The 24,342-nt window shown below is 32.5% G+C and overlaps 2 protein-coding genes and 1 long non-coding RNA gene across 6 annotated transcripts in view; 1 reads left to right on the forward strand and 2 right to left on the reverse strand.

Annotated features, from left to right (window-relative positions):
* The window catches only part of LOC132698536 (zinc transporter ZIP11), a 120,235-nt gene extending 104,594 nt beyond the window's left edge, over positions 1–15,641 (reverse strand). Inside the window, exons 1-4 of the mRNA XM_060664677.1 lie at positions 15,437–15,641; positions 14,976–15,210; positions 14,668–14,799; positions 13,431–13,650 (exon numbers count right to left, since the gene is read on the reverse strand). Coding sequence (XP_060520660.1) covers positions 13,431–13,650; positions 14,668–14,799; positions 14,976–15,210; positions 15,437–15,544 — 695 coding nt within the window. The 5' untranslated portion in view covers positions 15,545–15,641. The remainder of the gene's footprint in view (positions 1–13,430; positions 13,651–14,667; positions 14,800–14,975; positions 15,211–15,436) is intronic.
* On the forward strand, positions 5,455–14,724 carry LOC132698537 (uncharacterized). Its single transcript, XR_009618393.1, has 3 exons — positions 5,455–5,685; positions 13,446–13,577; positions 14,602–14,724. It is a non-coding gene; the product is annotated as an uncharacterized LOC132698537 (long non-coding RNA).
* Positions 15,642–17,637: 1,996 nt separating the features above from the next.
* The window catches only part of LOC132698533 (sodium/hydrogen exchanger 3), a 43,427-nt gene continuing 36,722 nt past the window's right edge, over positions 17,638–24,342 (reverse strand). For all 4 annotated transcript variants that reach the window (XM_060664668.1, XM_060664670.1, XM_060664669.1 and 1 more), the window contains one exon: positions 17,638–20,696. In XM_060664668.1, coding sequence (XP_060520651.1) covers positions 20,480–20,696 — 217 coding nt within the window. In that variant the 3' untranslated portion in view covers positions 17,638–20,479. The remainder of the gene's footprint in view (positions 20,697–24,342) is intronic.

The following is a 24,342-nucleotide window of genomic DNA, read 5'->3' on the forward strand; positions in this document are numbered from 1 at the left end:
ACTTTCGCTAATAACGGCAACCCAAAAATTGCCGATATCCCTAGGCAGTTGTTAAACTGCCATCCAATATGGCGAATATTAATATTTATATTATTTTTCGGCAAGCGGAGAGTTACGCCACTGTTTTTCAATCAATCTCAAGATCTTAATCGTTATCGCGATTATTGACCGGAACTACCCGATATTATGAATAATGTTTCGTGAACTTGTTTCGGTCCGCCAAAGTCCAAACAACATCATAAATATTATTATATTTTACAAGATTGTTTTAATGTATTTTTTATACGCGTAGATTTGAATAAATACCTCCGTGCCCCGCTGATGGTATTGATTCATGTTTCGCTTTGTACCTTTCCGAAAAATAGCTAATTTACATTTTATTTTAATGCCGACCATAAATTCGTGCGTGGACATTATTGAAACGCGTCAATAGTCAAAATACCTGTGGTTCTAATTAACGCGTATTTTAATGGAGGATTCTTAAACGGTCTGAGGTCGTCCCTATTGCGGCCAAAATCAAGTGCGTCAAGATAAACTCTTGATCAATACGAATTACTTTTTGACAAAATAGAAAGCGAATTTCTATTTCGATTCGAAACAATCACGGTACACGTGTAACGGCTTCATCGGTAGTAACAAATTCCTCACCAAAAACATTCGTCGGAGAACTTCTACCGATTGAATTTCGTGGACATCGTGCGGTTCAACGCCACAGACAATGCGAAAGAAAAAAACTTTCAAATTCCACCGGGAAATAACGGCCGATCAAAAAAAAATCGGCCATACTTTTACTATTGCATGCCTGGAATGTCCACGTTGCCGCAACATGGAACATAAATGGAAATTTAATTATGGTTTATTAACTAGGACGTTAGATAAGTCAATCCCACTAGTTCCTTTGCACATCCTTAGAATAATAAAAATATGCAATAATAACAACCCACCCACTAAATAAAGCTCCCAAAGTTGATCAAAGTAAGTTATGACTTGCGTATGTGTTTTCGTCTCCGTACCACCTGGAAGATTGTTGAAAAATCACACAATCTTAGGCATTTATTGAACAGAACCAATCAGTTAGACCGACACAAAACCATAAAACCAACAAATTTTAAAACAAGATACGCACTTTATTTATTATTGTTTTGTTTCATACAGTCTATTTTTGCGTGTTTTTCTATTTAGTTTTTGGCAAATTGAAAAAAGATAAATTGAAAGTGAGATTATTGTGTAAATAATTAAAATGCTTAAACAGTCCAGTCTAATCCAATCACTTTTTAGCGTCATTATGCTTATAGAGTACATATTATATATGCACGCGTACTTATAGTAGATATATGTTTTTATTAACGGTTTACATTGGAAAAGAAAACTGGTGACGTGATAATCACTGTTAATTAGTGGAAGTATAGTAGTCAGTTGTCATTAGTGGAATTATAGTGATAATATTAGGTAATTTAAGGAAATTTTAGAATAAATTAGAGGAAATTTTAAAAAAATTTAAGTCGTTCAAAACATGTCTGATTCAGAAGATACGTAGAAAAATATTACTAATTTTTTGTGGGAATAGAAAATTACACTATACTATGAGATGAGAGATGGTATAAAGGAAACGCATATAAGAAAATTAATATTAATTACACTTAAAAAATATATCCCGATATGTTTAATCCCAAAAAAAGTGATGTAGCTAGAGTAAATATAAGTCTCTTCTTAATGACATAGAAGGTCGACTGTAGGGTTGAATTTGTTAAATATAAACAGAAATTATAACATTCTAAAAGAATCCTTATAAGAATCTGAAAATGTATTTTGTATGTATTTAACTTTCAATTTAAATTTAATTTTAGAAGATATTTTGTCTAGTGAATTGTGTTCTGTGAGTGTCCTCCGACTCTCCTACTCTTGGTCCAACTTATATATTTGTAAGATTTGTTTTTTTTTTATTTATATTACTAAAACCGAAAAATGGAATTGAAATACAATAGTTTTTCCAAATATAGGTTTTTAATATAATTTCTAAGGATTCAGATTTTGGCAGTTGGGGACTGTCTTAGTATGACAATTTATTATCAAACTAGCCCAGATTTTTCCTTAAATTGGTTGTTTACTGCAAGAAAGAAATGATGTAAATTTAGTTTCGACTGCCCTTATTTTTAATGTTTCTGGAATCTGATATTATTTTTCCTCATACTATTTTTGTACTTCGACATGCGGTTTAATAAATACAATATACAATACAATAGAAAAAGTGAAGTGATAATTTTTGATCCAAATAATACTGAAATCCTCATCGAACCGCAAGAATCACCCACAAGGAAACATTAAATAAATTAATAATAAATAAATAGGTCTTAATTTTCCAGCACAATTCCACAAAATACAAGAGAAAAAAATAATACTAACCAGACTAAAAAACAACGCCGAGCAAGAGCTGACTATTTAATGAGTAAAACAGGCGGAGAAAATGTAAAATGTTTATTAAAATTCTAATATTTAAACAAGCAGGTCTGTATTATGGACTTGTATTTATTTTTGAAGCATTCAAATTTGATTTTTAATACTAGATTTTTTATTGTTGTTCTACAGTGGATGAACACTGTTCTGACAAGAAAGAATCTTTTACGGTTTTTTTGAGCTGTGACAAAGTTTTTTGCTCTAGTGAATCTGAATAGTTACTGTACAATTAAACGATTTGAATCGAAAACGATCTTTTAAAAAATTCTGTTGTGTGTTTAGGAATTCTGAACCTATGAAGGTATCTTAATTGGCGATTATTACGAGGCAAAATCTTATACAGATAGGTTGGTTTTTTGTTTAATACGATTTTTTGAAACATACACGCTGGAGAGAGGATTCTTCTCCGTTTCATATTCAACTACTCGATTTTAATGTCACATAATTTATGTTTAAATGTTTAAATTATGCCTTCGTCTGACACCAGAAATAATTGTTAGACATGAATTTTGCACTACCTGAAATCTCCGTATGTCTGAAGAGTCTAAGCATAGACCATAAATAACACCCCCGTAGTTAAGTCTTAACAATACTAAAGATTCGCAGAATTTTATTTTTAATTTTTTGAATTAAATATTGCCGTACTTGATAGATTCATCTATTCCGTTTTAACGCAATTGTTTATGTGTAGTTTAAATCTCAAAGAGCTATCAAATGTCAACCGAAGGGGAGCAGGACGTACACTTTCTTTATCAACTTTTTTTGACTTTACGTTGTTCCAAATATCATTAAATTAGTTTTTTTGTCATTTATCCTGAGAGAATGGTTATTTGACCAATTAACAATACTAAATCATCGTTGATTATATACATAGCCAATAAATAGTTCCCTGATGAAATATGCAATTCAGTATCATCTGCATAATATCCTGGTTTGCAACATCAAAAAACTGAGTTCAGTTTATACGTATAATAAATGTAAAGGAGAGGTCCTAAAATTGATCCTTGAGCTATTATTACATTTGACTCTCTGGGTTCTTCTTGGCAAAAAGCTCTGAACAAAATTCAAAGGCAAGTTAGATAAGCCTACGGATTTTAGAGTTGCTATTAAAAGACGGCGGTACATCATATCAAAAGCTTTTGTAAAGTCTAATAATACAGCCGCTGTAAGTTGTATTTGATCTGCAGCTTTGCATATATCATTGTTCAAATTTAAAAGTGCCGCTTCACAACTAAAGTTCTTCCTGAAGCCACTTTAACCTTTGGGGAATATCCTTGTCTTCCAAAAATTTTCGAAACTCTTTTTCAATAACCCTGTCTAATATTTTTGATAGAGTGCACATTATACTGATAAGACAGGATCATTCCTGAAGACTACTGCAGAGGAAATTTATGTAAAGGCTGATACTAACTTTCTAAAATTAGAGTACCTGGAAAAAGTACGTGAAAAAGTGACCTTAATGCTACATTGTGTTTATGAGGTATTTATTTAGAACATAGAAGATACGGTATCTAAAATTCGTTCTGTAATAAATATTTACAACAGAAATTTAGAGTATCTGCCTTTGGATGAGTAAATAATGTAACTAACCAGTATCAACTTTAATTTAATAATAAGAATAATAATATAACAATTTTAATTTTAAATCAACGCTTAATCAGAGTCGCTACGTTCGTCTGATTCCCTCAGAATTGTAATATTTTCTTTGAAAGGCTGTAGCAAATTTAAAGCATCGGGACTAAATCTGTTTTTATTATAGCTTGGATTTTGCGTAAATGTGCGATTTTTGGATCAGACGAAAGTAACAAATTATGAAATACATCCAAATTTGTTGCAAGCCTGCTGCATTTTTTCGCATTATGTTGCCTGTACCTTCGGTACTCTTTATTGCGGGTGTCTTGGGCCTCTTCGGAAAGTTGTCCGATTGGCGCTGGACTGGACTTCACGATCTCTTTTCCGTGTATCAATATTTGATACACGGAAAGGGCATTTTGTACCAAGGATACAGGGAAACAAATAATCGAGAAGTTGTAAAATAGCTTAAAAACTGAAAATGAGTTTTTCATTTAATTTGCTAATTTCGGCGGAAACTGTATAATTTTTGCAAAATGAGCCTGAGCCTTAACTTGTATGGTCTACAATGATCCACAAACGACATCGAAATTTATTCTGAATTCTTTTTTTTTCTTTTTTAACAAATAACTTGTCCGTTCTGCATAATGTAACTAAAGATATTTTTATAAAATAGGGAGGCAGAGATGGGCAGAAGTTTATTTTTTAGGAAAGTTTATGAGACAATGAGCATTCATTAAAAAAAAACTGTGATACCGCTTTGCTTGATCCTTGATAGGTCTAAGCAAACTTAAAGAATTTACTTTAAGTAATAGAAGAGGAACGCAGATTCGATTAAATAACAACCACGTGGAATCTAATAAACAAAATTAATATCTCCTTATTAATATAAGTAGCGTAAACTTACGTCTATTAAGTTGAAAATTGAGGTATTTACTTATCGTGGCCACAAAACAGGAACCACAACTTGGCCAGTTTTTTAAATGAAAGCGGAGACGTAACACGATTGAACATATTCGGACGCTGTTGACAGTTAGCATGGAGATGTTTACCCCGCCATTTAATTGTTTTTACATAGCTTAAAGCCTGGTTGTTTAACGCTGGGTTAAATATATTGTAAAAAACGAAAAGCAAGATTTGAAATTTTTTGAGTCATTTTGGCCCACCGTGGGGCATTTCTAATATGTCCCATTGAAATGTCCAGCCACCTAAAGCCAGAAAATTAGTCTTCGTAGCCCGCAGCGGCGCTGGTGAATCCGCTTTTTATAAGTTTTCTCTATGTTTACGCGGCGAGTTGCATTCGTTCCAATGGTAAATATTTATCACAACATGCGTGTATACTGGCCAATTATTACGAAATGCGCGGCAATTAGCGGCCGATATAGGCCCCTAGATCGTAGTATGCTAAGCGAAATCGTGCGAGCCGAGATGAAAGTATTAATTTGTTCGATATTTAAGATTAAATATACATAACGGTGATAAATAGCCCGAGCGGCGTTCCGTTATACAGGGAACCGATGGAATGCCATCCGCGACGACTACGACGGCAAACCGAAAAAAGCGGCGTGCGTGCAATCGCATCGGAACCATCTCGTTTACCGTGACAAAACAATGTACACGCACGTGAAATGCGTTGCCGTATTTGAACCTCAATTAGAGGTACGTACCTAAAAACTATTAGGTGTTAAAAATTTAAATGGACCCCGCACGCCTAACGGCACCGCGCCGAAAATATTTGCGCCGTTGCCGGACGTTACGAAAAGACGCGACGTTTCAGACTTAATAGCATACGTTAATTTTCTAACGGTGCCGAACCAATCAGAAGGCAGTATCGTCAAACTGAATGAAAGGGCGCTTCGTTTGACAACGGATGTGGTCGGATCCTTTTAAAACGGCAATTGTTTAGGCGCGACTTTTTTGCGTGCATTTTGCTATATATTTCGAGCCAATAAGCCTTTATTTAATATTATTATTCCCAAATAAAAAAAGTTTTACATGAAATACAAAATCAGTGTGATGCGCCTACAATTTAATAAGTAAAAAAAGTTAAATAATGTAAATAGTTTAAATATCCGAAGCAAAGAAAGATCGAGGATGTTCACAAGATCAATACATACACACATTAACCAGAATCGCAAATTACTTTAAATATTTTAAGTATCTAACTCTCGACCGCCACCTTATTTTTTTTTAATAAAGATAAAGACAGCTTTATTTCCATAATACTTGAGTTACAAGTGTTGGATATTGTCAGTATAATACGAATGTAAAAATATAAAATTATCTTAGTATAATTAATTAATTAATAATATTTAGTAATAATGTTAGATAAATAACAAATAAACAAACAATAACAAACAACGAATACGTATTAAAAGGTATCACAAGAAAGAAAATCCTTAATATTGTAATAGGCGAGGCGTAGCAATTTGTCTTTAAGAGCGCATTTGAATTGTTTGTCTCCTTCAGATCGATAGGCAATTTATTATAAATTTTTAAGGTGAAAACATGTGATGCGTAGGAATGTTTATGTTAAGATTCGGTCTTAAACTGTGCTGAATATCTGAGTTTCTTGAGGGCATATAAAGATTAGAGTTATTTTTTACATAGGTGGCACAACTTAGTATGTACATACTAGGAAGTGTCAATAAAGAGTGTTGTGGAAATAGGTTCCGACATGAAAAATTCCAGGGCTTAAACAGTATAGTCCGTAAAATGCGTTTCTGCATCCTAAAAATTTGCTCTACACGTGGGGAACCTCCCCAACAAACCAAGGGGTAGTCGAGACAGGAATAGACATAAGAACAATTAGTACATTTTTAACAAGGGGAAAGAAACAAAAAGTTTTTTGAGAATGCGATACATCTGTTTGAAACAGGAGTGCGTCGAGTCACACTTTTCTGTTGGATAGTGCTTTCATTGAAGGGTACTAATAACCTTTTATTCAAATTTCGTGTTGAAAAGGCGATCATTTTAGTTTAATTTTCATTGAATCTCAATTTGTTAATTTCTGCATAATGTTTCATTTGCTCAACAGTTGTCTTGGTTGCAATGCTAAGTTGCGCAGACGATGCTACAGAAATGTAGTTATAACAACAATAGGATCGGGAAGTATATAGCCCTGTTGTATTCCACTGATTTTAATAAAATCTTTGTTTTTGTCTGCTATACCGAAACACAGCATCACTAGAGTAACCGAAATTTTGTCTATATATTATTTTAATAATTCATTTTTGTTGTATCTCTAGTGACATCCCAAACAAGAATTCCGTACGACAGCTGTGACTGGACAAATGCAATATACAAGCGTTTAAGTTGTGAAAGAGTTTGAAACAATTGCAAGTATCTAAAAGGCGGCAAATACTCCTGATATTTTTATCAACATTCTGAATCTGAATGTCCCATTTGAGATGACGGTCAATAATTATTGCCACATATTTTACGAATTCGGCTTCTAAAATCTTTGTTTTGTCACCTATCTTCAGCTAATACATGTAATCTAACTTCCATGCCGATTTTGTGACTTAGAATTTTCAAGTACCTCGACTTGAAATTCGCATATATAAATAGAACATTCAAGCCAAGATATAGTTTGCACATCTGAAGGATCCAAAGAGCATATCATCTGCCCAATACGCACAAATAAAACTTCTTTCATTTCATACAGACTTAATGAAACATTTAAATATATATCATAATTTAACTATAAAGGAATATATTTTGTGATTTAGAAATTTTGAAAAATTTTCATTTTAGAAGGAGCAGGGAAAAGAGAAATAAATGATGCTTACAGAAAGAACCCACAAACCACAGACTGAAGCAAAAAGAAGTACATATATGAGTGTAACAGAAGGGATTGCAACGGTTGCAAATGTAGCAATATGGAAGGTGTTGACTTCAGTCGCCATTTTAAACACATCTATTACGTATTTGTTATTTGTGTACGGAATGCTTAATTTTTCGATGTTTCTAGAGGATAGACACTAGTAATTTTTTTATTTACCAAGGGAATTAGAAAATTTTACTTTTTGCGTATGTCCCGAAGCTGGTAATTTCATATTAAAAGGAAAACTACAAAAAAAACTTATTCTCGAGTACTTTATTATTTTAACTGCTGTGAAAAATCGGGTTTTCACAAGAAAATATGTTCTAAATCAGAAACGATCTATCTGAATTATAATCTCTGTAATTTCCAGCAGAGTTCTGTAAAATTTCGAACAGCAACTTGTTCTATGTAAAAATTTTAAAAAAATTCAAAATACAAATTATATAATCAAAACTAACCGTTCAGCACTCTTGTTTACAAATTGTTAACACAATATAAGAATAGAAACATTCATCATCTTATAGAACGTTGTAATGATGTTTAGATAGTTTATTATTGAACAACCAATAATATTCCTAGTCTGTAAAAACAGATAAAATACACCAGGTCGCGTCCACTGAAGCTATTTGATAAACTTAATCACTCGCGAGTTCTACTTCGTCGGCAGTGACATTTTGCCGGATACTCGGTCTGATACAGAACTGAAAAAAAAAGTACCATGTCTTCCATAAAATTTTAATGTTTATTAAGTCAAAGTTACTTTTGATTTATTTTGTCAAGGACTAAAAGATTGGTTTAAATTCGCATGCGATTTTTATTTTCTTGCCAAATAATCTAAGATTGATTTCTTATGTAACCTTTATAATGTTACAACCTTATGTCAAATAGAAACGGGATAAAAAATAACAATACTCTAATATAACAATACTGTCTCTATACAGAACGGTTTTCTTTTTTGCCAGCAGTACATTTTTGGCTTACAAAACGGTAGATAATTTCACACGGCTGAGCAAAATAGTGAGTGCACGGCATTTTTTAAGTGAGTAATTTGGTAAAAATCTGCGTAATTGCATATTATAGCAATATAATTCCACTACGTTATTTCTTTCTCAGCGGAAACGATAATGACTACTTGTTATGTTACATTTTTTTTTACAATTGCAGAAATTGCTATTGAACATTTTTATCCAATTCAATTGTTAACCGAGTCGCGCTCCCGTGGGACACCCTGCGCAATTTAGGTATAGTTAATAATATTATTCTATGGAACAAACAAAATGCCAATGTTTAGTTATGCCCAAATGCGTTGTCTAGTTAATTTTAAAAAATCGATTAAAACAGATTTTAATTGGTTTCGAAAAAAGCAGCTTATATATTGAAAAACGTATCTATTGGGGTAATAAAGAAAAATTTCACTGATTTGAAGTATTTCAAGGGGGATATTTTACATATCTCCATAACAAACCTAAAACTTATTCGAATTTTAAGAAAACAAAGTGCATAGAAGATTAGCTTGGTTAATCACAACCTAGAACCTTTACACCACCCTCACGTGCTGCAAGATATTTAATCCTGTGCCATTAAATCTAAAACATATTAGGAATGCAAAGGCATTCTCTAAAAAAACTAAAATAGCTTATATTACACACACCTCACTACCTCGTTTTCGGATTCAGTGATTCTCTTTCTAGCCATGAGCAAATATAGTATGAATTTGTCTTCGGTGTCTCAATATATTATAAACCTATATCGGTTTATAATATATTGTTTATAATACACACTGGTCCTCAAATGAAGAATAAGATTTTACAAGAAACACCAAAAAAATATCTCACAAATAGACGACCAAAAGCAGCATCATTTTAGGCAAGTCTATTCTTGTTGGCGGTTTTCGTTGCAATATAGCCCCAGATACTAATTTTTTGGTAGTCGGTGGTATAGCCCACAAAACAGATTTGAACCTCAGAATCCCTGTAAATTGTTATTTTTGGTTATTCATATTTCCACACTATCTATACCTGTTTGTCTCTTTGGGCGTCCATTATTACTACCCAGTCCTCTACTTATTATTACAAGTAGTAATCTTGGTCTCAATACAATAAAAAAAAAACGAAAAAAAACGGAAAAAATATCGCAGGTTCCGTTCGTCTCGTCCGCTCTTTGTTTTCTTACGTTCAGCAAAGTGCGTTCTTGCCGCGAAAGAATGTTCGGCGCCCCGGGCGCTCCTTCGAATTCCATCTCCCCTTTTCGGCCCCCTCGTCGAGCCCCCGCCGGCCTGCCCAAAGACTCCTCGGTTCATTCATTCACAATATCTCCCGAGAGACCTCCTACCAAGATACCTACGTGATAGTGGCGCGCTGTTGCCACGCTTGCCATCAATATTTCCCATACGAATTCACGAATTCGGTTCTTACTTATACATTATACGTTGTTAGTCACGCCATATGGCACCAAATATAAACACTTTAATATAACTTTCATCTCAAGCAGCTTGTTTCAAAGCTGTATATGTCATTTAACGCAATCCCTCGTATATTATTTGCCACTTTTGGATTTTGAGGTCCGCTTTAAAATAATTTTTACAAGTATTGACGTTATGTAAGCGAAATTTACAAAGAAATGCAAATATATTTTCTACCTTAAACAGGTGTGCAAAAATTTTGATCTAATCAAAAAAAATCTTAATTTGTGTTTGATATTATTTAATATTTTTAATAATTTAATTTAGATATCAATTAACTTTTTTTTGTTTGGTTTTCTATTTGCATAACCTAAAGGTTTTATTTTGTGAAATAAAATCTGGGATACAAAAAAAAAACAGTGAATTAAAATAAATAAATAAACAAATAAATATGGTCAACGCAACACTCACAATCGCCAATTTTTGAATTAAAAGCTCTGTCTTGGCTATACGTGGTGCCATCTGTAAACCGGGTGTTAAAAGAAGCTGTTAAAAAATTACACCTGTACAATCCATAACTCTTTAACCATTTAACAGTTAACCTTTATCATTAAATTACAATCAAACCCATAAACACAATTCAAACACATGCCATTTAACATAAAAAGTAAAATGGAAACATGCACGCTTCGTAGTGGCGCCATCGTTTGCCGAGTAGGCGAATATTACTAGACCTGTTTAAAATTCGATCGAACTCTGACAGATGGTGCCAAGCTTGCAATGTATTAAATCTATGAGCCATAGTAGTGCTTTCACTGTACAACTTTACAAACATCTCGATATTTATATCCGCCTAATTACGAAAATAGATTGGGCTTATTTTTACCGACAAGGCAAGAAAGAATATTCTTGAGGCCAAAATTACTGTAAATTCTACGAATGAGCAAGTTGTACCGTTGCCGATCAAATGATGCGTTGTTTCTTGTTCGTTAATAATTATTTCTACATTAAAATAAATGGCACCATTAAAAGGATATTAAAGTGGAATGGAATGTATTAAAAGTTATCGCTTTTTTGAAACCCTTATCACCAAAAATTTTTGAATAGATTTAGGAAGGGACAAATATTGAGAATAGCAATTCCGAACAAAGTTGGCGATGGGGTAAAAGAGTGAAACGGGTAATTACACAAAGAAACGCAATCTGCTGAAGATTTTTGAATGTTCATGTATTTTCACATTAAACTAAAAATTTAATCTTTTTGATGCTTAAATTTGATATTTTGCTTAGTTTTCGTGAAAAAACAAAAATTACTTAGGCGTGCGTTCACATATAACAAAAAATATATGCAAAATAAATGAAACCAGCGACATTGAAGTATATAGTGATCCTCTTTGTATGTTTATGGTTTTTTTAGGAGCAACTAATTTTACAATTACAATTACTAACAAGGTAATAATGTTGCCAATTTACCAAATTAACGAAAATGGGTAAAATATATTGAAAATATGAATAAAAAACATTTTCTTTTTTTATACACCCAACGCAGACATGTTAAGCTATAATTTCGTCTCAAAATTGAGTTTGGATTCATCTCTTTTAGTTTGCGAGCGACATTATAAGCCTGTAGTATGCGATTTTACGACTCTTTATGAAGAATTTGAAGTATTTAACACATTAATGTAGCTAAGACTTGTTTATAAAAATGTAATTTTCATTTTAATGCATGGATAATCCGAGTTCTTGGACGGAAAGGTCGTTCTCACGCAAATCCCTACAATTATGGTTATTAGTGCGCAATATGATTTTTCGAATCCAGTCAGCGTGTAAGATTCAAACCGCAGGTATTAATTAACAGACGACTTACAGAAAAATAAACTATAGTTTTAGTTTAACGAGTTTGAAGTATAATGATTTGGCAAATTAATAAATGTGTTCACTGTACCTACATTTTTAATTCCGTCAAATATAATTTTATATTTAAAAGAAATAAGAAAAATTATAATTTATGCCACAAAATTAAATGAAAACGGTTATTCCGATATTCGATACTCTAATCCAAACGGACAAAAACCGTACAGCAAAAATATACAATACATCCGAATTTTTAAACTATTATAAACTATTAAAATATTTTAGATTTTACTTTTTACAAAACTTCTGGATTCCTCCTACGTCGGTTTTTGCTGAGTCCAACTTGCTAACGTTTCGCCAATCATCCTGTTGGCTTCTTCAGAGATTGACTGAAACTCCGCAGGAGGAATCCAGAAGTTTTGTAAAAAGTAGTACAGTAGCCTGCGGAAGTTTCTTTGAAAAATTCACTTTAGAGTTTGATCATGTAGAAAGCATGCAAGATAAATAAAACATGTAATATATTTTTAAGACCTTTTCATGCACTTTTTAAAAATCCATAAATATACAGGATGCTCTTTTGTAACTCCCGGCACCATATTTTTTAAAATTATTATAAAAATGTACATTCAAATGTATATATGTATATAGTATATAAGACTTTGGCCACAATTTGAAGAAAGGTTTTGTAATCAAGACTTATTTATCTTTTTTTTTCTTAATAAGGTTGATCAAAATATCCTTTAGATGTGACAAATAAAGATATACCTGTGAATTCGAATTCTTGGAACAAGCGCATGTACTCATCTCCATCATTTAAACTTGATTAACTATATGCAAAACTGCAAACATCCAATATGAAATCTCAGAAAAACAACATTTATTTATACATTTTTACTGAGGCACAACTCTTTAGGTCTCGTGCTGACTTCATTCGGCGTAAAAATATACATAAATTTTACAACTTCCCATCCCGAAATCCAAAGATTTTCTTAAAAATACGAAAAAAAACTCAAGTGGGGCAACTTTTGGAGCAAAAATTACATCGGCTCTTTTGATTTTTCGTGCTTAAGCTATCACCTTAAAAATTTTAAATGATAAAGCTACAGAGTGAAAGCTATTTTGATGCGTCATTTTTTTTTTTAAATCGGTAGTGAACGTTTAAAAATTTTCGCGGTTCTACCACTCGAAAGGTTAAATTTAGATAAATAGTCTAAAAACTTTGACGACCAGATAATTCCTTCTTGTACAAGTACAAGTGGTTATTTACCAAAACGTTGAAAATCTAAAAATTACAAGCATTTACATCAAATTAAATAAATCCTACCTTGCTGTTTCAAAGGTGGCTGCGCTTGAAGTTCCAATAGCACCGAAACCAACTCCGACCGCCAATCCCTCTGGAATGTTGTGCACAGTAATGGCCACGACCAGGAGCATGATCCTCTTCCATTGTCCATGCTGGATCTCCTCAATGGTACTCGCGTAACTCTGAGTGAGAACTTTCGCTTCAGCACGTTTACGTTTTGATCGTTTCCGTAATTTACCTACTGCAAGGACAAGAAAAATAACATCCAAAACACAAGCCTACAAGTCTATGATTCATATTCGAAAACTGTTTCAGATTCGCGTGTTCAGTTTTTTTTAACTTTAAGGCTAAAGTAGCCACTTAACTAACGATACCAATAACATAAAATAATGAATATAAAGTAAATAGAAAGGGCACTTCAATAACCTTTAAGAAAATGAAAAAAGATTACAGAAAAAAAAACGGAAAATGGTGAAGAGTGAGATAAAAAAGGCATTAATGTGATAAATAAACCCGAAAACGATTTTTAATTTTTGTTTTATGTTATTTGAAATCTTTGGATAATCCTATAGGGTTTATTCGCTCAATTCGGTACGTTTTTGAATAGGTGAAATCAGGTATAAACCTTCCAAAATAATGTACATTGAATAAGTGGCCGTAAAAGAAAAAAAGAAATTTGTCAAGAGAATTTCAGTTCTCAATTTGAGCATTTTAAATAACAAATTTGCTTCTGAGAATTTATATATGTATAGGATATAGATTAATACAATCATTGAAAGAGTACTTTTAATATTTTTTAAAATAATTTTATCCTATTAAAAAAAAAACAAATTTAAACTAATATTCATTTTAAATTATTTCCAAAAATATCAGCCTTCTGAAATATTAAAAATGATTAAATAGAATTGACGGTAATGTGCTCAAATATTTAAAATTAAAAAAAAAAAACATGTTTAAGTTGATTAAGTTACGGTTATGAGGTTATGATAAATGTGTCATACCGTTTTGGTTACACAATTTGATAGAGCAGAAGTTTGACAATAATTGCAGGGTCCAAGATAATATTTTGGAAACGCAAATATTCCATAATAATATTTTAAAAACGAAAATACAATTATTATAACAGGCAATGTGAAAATTGTGTGGTTTTTTATTGACAAATCTTTGAAGCAAAATTCTATATTAAATATAGGCACAGCCACTTGAGATTCCCTTAAAAGCCATTTCAAGCTGAATTGTAATGAAAAAGGAAACTTACCCGTTCTACGATGAGCACAGGTTCCCACATCAGAAAACCCTTCAATGACAGTCGGCACGGGCAGCGGCACGTGAGCTGAGTCACGTCTTGAAGCATCTCTGCTTCTATCTCCTTTATTACTACCATGTAGCGCTGCAATAAAAAAAAATACTCAGCTTAATATCAATCTAACACTGTTAATTTTTTTGATTGTTCAAATTTACAGTCAATGGGTATTATTAGAAACAATTAAAGTAAACTACAGACCTCTAAATGATAATATCGGTAAAATTGGGTTCAGCTATTTTGGCTAATTAAATGTAACCTACCTAGCATCATATTGGGTGAATGCAGCCCCAGCACTGATATTAAAATATCGGCACCGTAAACAAATAACGAACCAAGAAGAAAGCCAAATGCAACTGGTACAAAGGCGTATTCACCATTTTCACCATACATTTTTGAACTCGTTGCTAAATCAATTGCGGGCGACAACAAGGACCAAAACGAAGCTGCGGTCATGACCCCAGCCGCAAATCCGAGGCTCGCATCCAAAACTTTCCTCTGAAAAAAATATAGATTCCATAAAAATTAAGAATGTCTCGGTGTCCCTTACAAAATTCTAGTCAACATGTAATGCACGAAAACATTTCATTTGCAGATAAAAATACGGATTCAAATTCAAATTCTCCGTAAAGAAACCTAAATATTATGCAAACGTGATAATCTAAATTTAAAGGGAATTCCTCATAACTATTTGTTTACAAATGTTGAGGTTAGGTTAACGTACTTGAGATCCTCTGATAATAATGACTAGCGAGGCTCCGCAGGCTGTGAGACCCCATGTAAAAAGGGTGCCCAGAAAGGCTTGCATCACCGGTGAATAGCCCTGCAGCATTTTTTATTGTCTTGAGAGACGATTAACTCGTCCAATTAATATTACTCAACAAAACCGCGCACAAACACCGACTGTCATGCTAGCGCCAACTCTTGAATATTTGAAACGTGTCAAAACTCATTAAGGCACATGCGCGAATTTGTTCAGTGGTCTTGGGAATTGCCGCGATGTTGCCAATGCGACGATTTTTCAGAGTTGTTCGCGCAATTCCTATAGTTCATGTGAATTAAAAATGAACTTAGCAGTCGTTTATTCCATCTAAATGCTTATGCGCGATGAGAATGTTGCCATCTGATCTGACAGTGAGAAACTTAGTAAAAGAAACATCATTAGCATCATCAAAATATTCTTGATAATTTAGTTTGGCTAAGCTACAAAGTTGGCAACATGGTCGAAAGGATTAAACTAATTATTTTTTATTTATTTAAATCTAAATGGAGACAACCGCGTCGGTTTTTGTCGCTGATATTTGTTCTTGAACTTGGTCGATTGCAAAGGCCATTGAGAATGGAATCGACTATAGTTCGCAGTTTTCCAGCAAGCCGTTTTAAATGCTACTGTCAAGGCAACAAACGCGAGATTCTTTCACTCACGATCATAAATTAGCGGTAACGCCTGTGTAAAGCAAATGCGTGATTTGTAAAAATTATATGCATTTTTGCAAGTAATATGTAATTTTTAAAATAGCCTTTCTTGTCGATCATTCGGCAAGTAAATTATTTTTAGATTATATACGAGACTTTTACCTATTGAAACATGTAACGGCCGCCTAATCCTAATTGTTGAACACTATAATTTGTCTGTAGGGATGTTTAGCCAAACTTGGTGTTCCGTAATGCCATCTACAAAAGTAATAGTTCCAACACCAAGTGTTAAGACAGATGCTCAAGTGAAAATGGTGTTTTGATTAACTTTGCCTACTCTTTATTACTCCAAAACCGCAGCCCTTCTGCCGAGCAGACCCTTACCCGTAACCATTCCAGGACCGTCCTAAGAATGTTTCAATTTTCATATGTTTTCATTAGTCTTCTAACAGATGAACATCTGTTTCATTCCACGGTTTTCACATTTTAAAGTGTTAAAAAACATGAACCTTCAAAAAATGTTTAATTGTAAGATTTTACTAAATATTTATCTGTATTCATATGACGTACCTTTATCTACTGCGAAGCTTTAAAAAAAGCTGTTGTTCTTTACAAGTCAAAGAACTATGTAGAAGACACAAAAATAGAAGAAGAAAAATGTTGTTAATCGACAGGCACACAAGACAAAAATAATTATTTTCAAACTTACCTATAAGATAAATAGAGTACCCTTGCCCTTTGAACTATCCAGTGAAAACAGCCTGGCAGGGTCAAAGCCCGAGAATCAGGTACATAAATACGTACTTCCTGGAAGGGTCACAGTCAAATACCTCCGTAATATATGCGAACATATTGCAATTATTCGAAAATACCCCGCAGCATCAATGCTTAATCAAACTTAAAACTGTCCATTTACGTTTCAAATAAAAATTTGAAGTTTCAACAAATATTCGTTACGATCCATCTCATGCAAATAAACATCTGTTGGGATGGGTTTTACCACGATCCTGCGAAGGTCTGCGTTTAAAGTACTGTAAAATACTTAAAACGTCAAAGCAATAAATGCACTATATTTTTGGTTGTATTATAACTACGAGTTACTCTATATTTTCTAATTAAGGTCAACTTTTTTGGACGACCATAACATGACTATTTTGTATGAACCAGTGGTCTAAAATTTCTTTACGATTTACTTATGGAAAACAAGTGCTTTCCGTAAGACTATTTTTCACACACAATTTGGAATTTCATCTTTTACTCATTTTTGACAAAACTGTATTCAGTGTTTACAAATAAATTCGAAAATAATGTGTAAAATTGTTAAAAGGTAAAATAGGTTCACTGGATCAATCGCTAAGCGCGACTTTTTGAGATAATTTATTGTTATTCATTTTAAGCATTTTTGTATTACTGTATTATTATTTAGCGCATAAAGATATTTTGATATCCATTATTTGAGAAGGCGGAGATCGGAACGCAAGTGCGGAAATAAATACAGAAAGGCTCGATTAAATGTAATTTATTTAAGAATTCTGTAACAAGTTTTTGCAATTTCTTATAATCACCATTACGTAAATTTCCTATTGTCGGGATGTAAAAATATTTTTCTACAAGAAGTTACAATTAATATTTACAAGCTTACTAGTTAACGAAGCTTAGTGAAAAATATTTTCTCGCCTGGCAAAGTAACGAGCGGAACGTAACTGGTATAACAATTTTATTGAAATACACCTCCCCAAAATCCTACTACATCTTTCTTCGCGCGGATCAGTTTAATCGAAAAATGATTAATGGAATAGGTAATAGAAGTAGGTATTTGATAGTACTATTTAAGATATTTTAAGGAAAATTTTATCTGGTCGAATCGTTGAGGCACAATCTTATATATACACAATCCACACCATCCTAATCCAAGCTAACCTAAACTTATATATACGTAAAATTGGTAAACGAATTGCATTTAAATGCAGACCATTCGAGAATATACGAGGGCAGCTTATTATTATTTTAGGACTTATAAATGCATTACCAATCAATCAATTTAGTTTAGTTTGAGAGAAAATGTTATAGCTCTGCATTTACATACCTTTTTTAGAAAAAAATGTAATAAGTGCTGCTATTATTGAAAGAAAGACTGAGTGATTAAACGGCCCTGGCGTGCTCTTAAACGTACTACGAAAGAATATTATTGCCTAAGAAAATTGTTTCGATTTAAATATTTTATAAATATTTAAATAATAATTTATAAATATTTTATCATCTCCCTTGATAGCACGGTTTTCAGATCAGGTCTGCACGTATACTTCTTTTAATGCGTTTGGCTTAACCAGAAAACCAGATATTTATAAACTATTTTTAAGATGGTATAAGTACCTAAATATTTAGAAGAATATTTTTAACAAGCTACGTTACTGAGGCAGTATCCTAGATAATCTCTGCCGTCGAATGAGAACATTTTACGCATTCCCTTATTTCACTAATGTTTAAATGCAAACGTAATACTTACAAGGCAACGCTAACAATATTATTTAAACAATAACTATTTTTTTACATTACTATTATACCCTATATTATTAATAATGCTCTTATCCGCTGAATGACAGGTTCAAATACGTCTACTTTTTTGACATCTAAAAATGTTGCTATTCAACACGCGATCAAAGGCGTTATATCCAAAGGAGACTCGACAATTTATCCATTAAATCAGTCCAAATCGACAGGTGTTATAAAAAAAAACATTTTCTTATTCATTATTTTTATATTATAATTTTTAGCAACAAAACTTTTCTCAAAGAGCAAAAATGGCATAGTTAAAAGAATTATTATTGTTAGAATATAATCGGTGTGCCGCTAGGAAATATTCATGCTTGGATTCAACGTCTTTGATTGCCACATACGATCAGAAGGGCAACCAACATTACATGCCCTCGTGTGAGGGTGCGTGACCAATGAAGCATGTAATGTTGGTTGTCTGCCCATATATCACAGTACTCCTACCAAACAAATTGAATTTAAGATTGCAGAATAGAATTTATAGGGGCTTTTGCGGAGTGATATGTTATCCAAATATGTTCAACCTATTCTATAAACATTCCGTGTTCCTTTATTTTGATCTAATCAAGTACGGTAAATATATTTTTAAATTATATTAATAAAATAATAAGGATCCATAGATTTCAAAATGCCACGAGGATTGAAAGTAGATTTATTTGTACCTTAAACGTTAACATTAACATCGTGTGGAATAATTTCGTAATTTTTATTTGCTGACATAAAAATTGCGTTGCAATTTCAAGGCTCGTCAAATTTACCTAAACCTTCAAAAGATGGAGATCAAAGGCTTTCCTTTGCCAAATCCCAATTGAAGTTATTATTTGTACAAGGAAAACATAACATTTACGCATCGTTCACAAAATGTGGGTGTCAACAAGTGGTTTATTGGAAACGCACTAAATGGCCAAACCAGTTGCTGCCGATTAAAAACAGAAAACATTCTCTCTTCAATCAATTCGTTAAACTGTTTGACCATTTTGATAGAATCAAATTAACGTTCGATTAATAACAATTACCAAATAAACAATGGTGTTTTCAAATCGTTGCTACGTCTACATGAACTATAATTTTTATTGTATTTCTGGACGAAAATTTATCATCTACGTATTTGCGATCAGTTAAAACCATTTAGCCGTTAAGTACAATGACGCCCTTCTCAACTAAAAGCGCTTTTAAATGGTTTACAAGTTTAAGTTTATTTATATTAAATTAATTTTAAATGCAACGCGCAATGGGCAAAAGTTCGAGTTAAATCAAGTATCTTGCTTTTGTCTCAGAGTTGGTACATCCAAATGGTAGCCGCAAGTTTCAGCACTGGTAAGCAATAATCTGTGAATTGCAATATGTTTTTTTGTCATATTATTTCAATTATCAGGTGTTATAAAAAATCTTTTATTGAGGCCTAAACAGTATTTTTCTAATCACATAAAGACAGGTGCACATTTTAAATATCGTGCAAAATTTTCGTTAACCTTCAAATTGAATTTTTAAGTTGATAAGTAAAGGACAGAAAAGTGCAGTCCACATTTATAAATTCTTAGGTCTGTTCTCAACAGACTCAACCAATGAGAACGCACATTTATGAGCAAGAACTTTTTCGTCTCAGTTGCCAAGCTATTGCTTTGTGTAGGATAGCTGGACTTCCTAAGCGTGCGAGTTTATTAAGTTATTAAGTTTGAATCTAAACCAAATCGCGACCCAATTTCTTCGTAAACACCTGATATTTACTCTGAATGTTATTCAGAATCGGGCTAAGCGATTTTGATATTGGGCCCTTGTTCAGGGCAGTTCTTTTCGATCAGAATTCCGCGTTCTTCATGAGCATATCGTTGTCTTCGTCTGATGAGGAGGAGTCCGATGACGGCGATGACACGGTACCCATTAGTGCGACGCCCAGGGTACCTTGTCGACAAAAGCTGGGACGTTGCTGTCGATTTTGGAGAAGCCAAGCTGGTCGTTTCAGAGACGAAGTTTGCAGGGGTGGTTCTTCAAGTATAGTGTCTCTTGTTATCGATCTAGAACACAGTTTGGCACTGGACTTGTCTAAATTGAGGGCACAATATAATATGACACCGATCATGCGTCGTCACACCCAACGAAAAAATTTGTTGTTAGAAACAAGTCAAAAGAGTCAAAGAATGTTAAATTCCGTCTTAGTACACGATTTTATACAGAATCATGCTTGAGGCAAAGTTCACGGAATATTATAAAAGTTGTCTATAAACTTCCCCGCACCGCTGTTGGTGTTGTCAATAAGCAGAATCGATATTCTGATTTATCAATTTTTTAGTACTTCGAGAAGAATATTGAAACCTGAATCTAAGAACATAATTGAATATTAGTATGTGTGTTGTTGGCTAATATTAAAACAATAGTTCAAAACGGTTTTAATCATCCTTGTGAAAGTTTTCCGGTCGGTCATTTACAATGACAATACATTACAAACACAATTCCAAACTGCCTATATTACAACTCTTAGACGTGGTCGACACTTTCTAATATTTCGTTTTGGATGTTTGAAGTGTTTATTTTTGACTCGTATTATTTATCGACCTAGACTAAACAGTTATAATTCTGTCATTCGTAATGTTGTGCACCCATAGAAACTCACTTCGGTATTTTCCCAACGCAAAATGGCGATTATAGTCTGCCTTTATAGAAGTACTGGTTAGGTCGAATTTTGAGTAGCTCGCATAATTTATTTTTGATTGGCTATTTTGTAGTTGATATAGCGGGTCGCTGATCGTTGGATTGCCTTTAATAATCAATTAAGTGATTAGAGTATTCATTTGCTTCATTGGAAGGGTGTTAACATAAAAAACTGTACATGCAGGTAAAACAAGAAAACCTTTGAGCTTCGCAGCTGAAGACTTAAGTAAAGTAGAGTAAACTAAAGTATTTATTTTTATCTTATAAACTAAAAAAACTAATAGATCATTTTTATGAAGTTCAACCTGCTTTTTCTTCTTCTGCTGGGTGAACTTATGTAAGAGTCCATCAAAAATGGTTTACTAATATTTATCTTTTATTGAGTAAAAAGCGAATCAAGTAATCCTATCAACAATTAGTTTTAACAATAGACATAGCGGCAGTGAGACAACTTATATCAGGATCGAAATATTGTTTTAACGGAAACTGTCGAATATATATCACCCAAAATACGACATTTATAAAGGAAAAGAAAAAAGAAGAGAAATATTATATTAATTTGATAGCTATACCAAATGTGTTATTTATTTTATAATATATCATCTGGTTGAAATACATACACACAAAAATCTTTTTTATGTTTGCAAATTTGTTTTGAAAATATGCCACACTTCTGTGTTTCGATCGTCCTGCAGTTTATTTCTTTGAAATTTTGCTCGCGGTATCTCGAAAAAGCAAGGGGATGCGCAATATTTTTAATACTAAGTAAAATTTTGAAATCCACACGCGTCCCGTTGTAAAAGTATAAAGCTTAATTGTCATGTACTCGAGCACGTACGTTGATAGTTCTCGTCTTTGCGATTTGAATAACTCAATAAAACACTATCTTATTGACAGAACGTGGAAAAATCAGCGGACATGATCTTTGCCACGAAATATGCAAATTAAACAAAATTAATCTCGTTTGTCGAATTTAAACGATTTAGTAACATAACAAAAATAATAAACATATCTATTAGATATTCCAGTTTGGCAATAGAAGGTTTTAGTCGTCCCCAAAGTAATGCCTTAATAGAAGACAGCTTTGTAAGTAGGAAAATATAGTTTTCATTTCATCGTTTGCGGCATATATTTACTTTTAAAGATGATGGAAATTCCGAGCTGAGCTGTAAGAGTATCTACAAACGTGGTTTAATTTCTAAAAATTTCAGTTTTTTTTAAAAGGTTTTGTAGTATTTTTTAGGTATATTCCGCCTATTAAAGAGCAAGTGTCAATTTGAGATTTATCACATAAATTACGTATTTTTCTTATTTTTTTAGTTTTGGTGAGTTTTGCTCAATTTTGACCCTTAAAAACAATCGGAATTTACAGAATTTAAAAAGCTACAAAGATTTTTTATAAAATGCTTGGAAACAATTTGAGGTATCTTTGCCTATTTTTCAACCTATATGCTACGAGATACCCCAAATCATCAAACCCCGTCGAAAAAGATACACCCTGTACTTAGTGAATCAGTAAATATATTGCGAAAAAAATTGTTGGAACAAGACCAAAATTTCATATAAAATTCAAATTTCATATCCTAAATATTTTGACCTCTAGAAGTAGTTTAAAGTAAAAACGGAGAAATATTGTATTTTTTACGAATCAGCTATATTGTCGATGATAACTATTGTTGTATCTGAAATAACCTCCACCTTCAATGCCAAAGGAAAAAAAACATATTTTCAATGCAGCCTATAAAGAGTTCAATTTATTCGTTGCATATCGTCTTCGCTATAACTTATTGCTTAAGTTTGTCAACCATATGTCAAAAAAGTCGATGCTCTTCAAACCTTCTAAGAAATTCATCAAACAGAAATCAGTTAAAAAAGGCTCGAGTATTTGAGTATAACCTTTTAATAACTTTATTTTTGAGTCTGCCATTATCAATCATTTCAGAAATATCCAAATTCCTTCATAGCTTGAGTTTTTCAACCGTATACTTTTCAGACCAACTCTTCTAAGAAATCCATCAAACTAGAAATCCGCTAAAAAACGCTCGAGGGTTTAAATATAACTTTTTATAGGGTCGCCTTGAGTGTCGCGATGACCACTAGCAAGACACATTTTAATAACTTCCTCAGATATTTCCGAAAAAGGTAAATTATTTGCCCGCTCTACTGGAACAGACGCTTTTTTTAATGGCAATTATTTAATATTCATCGGCTCACCTTGTTCGCTTTTTGATTTTCAATTTTAATAAGATTTAAATAACGGCATTTGCTATTAACGCGTACAATAACATCATTAACAGTCAACGCTATTAAAAAAAAAATAATTACAGAAATCGGCATTTCCTATATAAATTCGCCAATTGCTTGCTTGCTTCCTTGTTTCCCTTCCGAAAAACTGAAAATTTTAATCAACAAAATATCCTTCGGCTCATGCGTTAATACAAATTCGCCTGATTACAATTGATTTTAACGGATTTTCTAAAAAGCTCAGGTTGTAATAAGATATCAAAATTAAGATAGATAGATATAGGCTTTAACCCAGTGTCTTCGCAGCGGAGGGCGAAAGCTGCCAGTTATATGCAAACTTCTTACCGATTTCGGTATATATATATATATATATATATATATATATATATATATATATATATATATATATATATATATATATATATATATATATATATATATATATATATATATATATATATATATATATATATATATATATATATATATATATATATATATATATATATATATATATATGTATATATATTAAGCTCGCTTTGAGTCAATGTCGACAAGGACTAACTTGTATGTACTAATTTTTTGAAAAATTAATTGTAGGCATTTGTTTTTTCTCAATGGAACGTACCGTTCACATTCTTCAAATATTCCATAATTCTCAAATACACTCGCATGTTGATTATTATGCCCCTACAGTTTTTTAAAATATTTGTTTGATCATGGAATACTTCTATCATTTCAAAACTGTAAAATTGTTGAAATTTTATC

Source organism: Cylas formicarius, unplaced genomic scaffold, assembly GCF_029955315.1.
Source record: "Cylas formicarius isolate icCylForm1 unplaced genomic scaffold, icCylForm1.1 PGA_scaffold_2__14_contigs__length_35257938, whole genome shotgun sequence".
Lineage (NCBI taxonomy): Eukaryota > Metazoa > Arthropoda > Insecta > Coleoptera > Brentidae > Cylas > Cylas formicarius.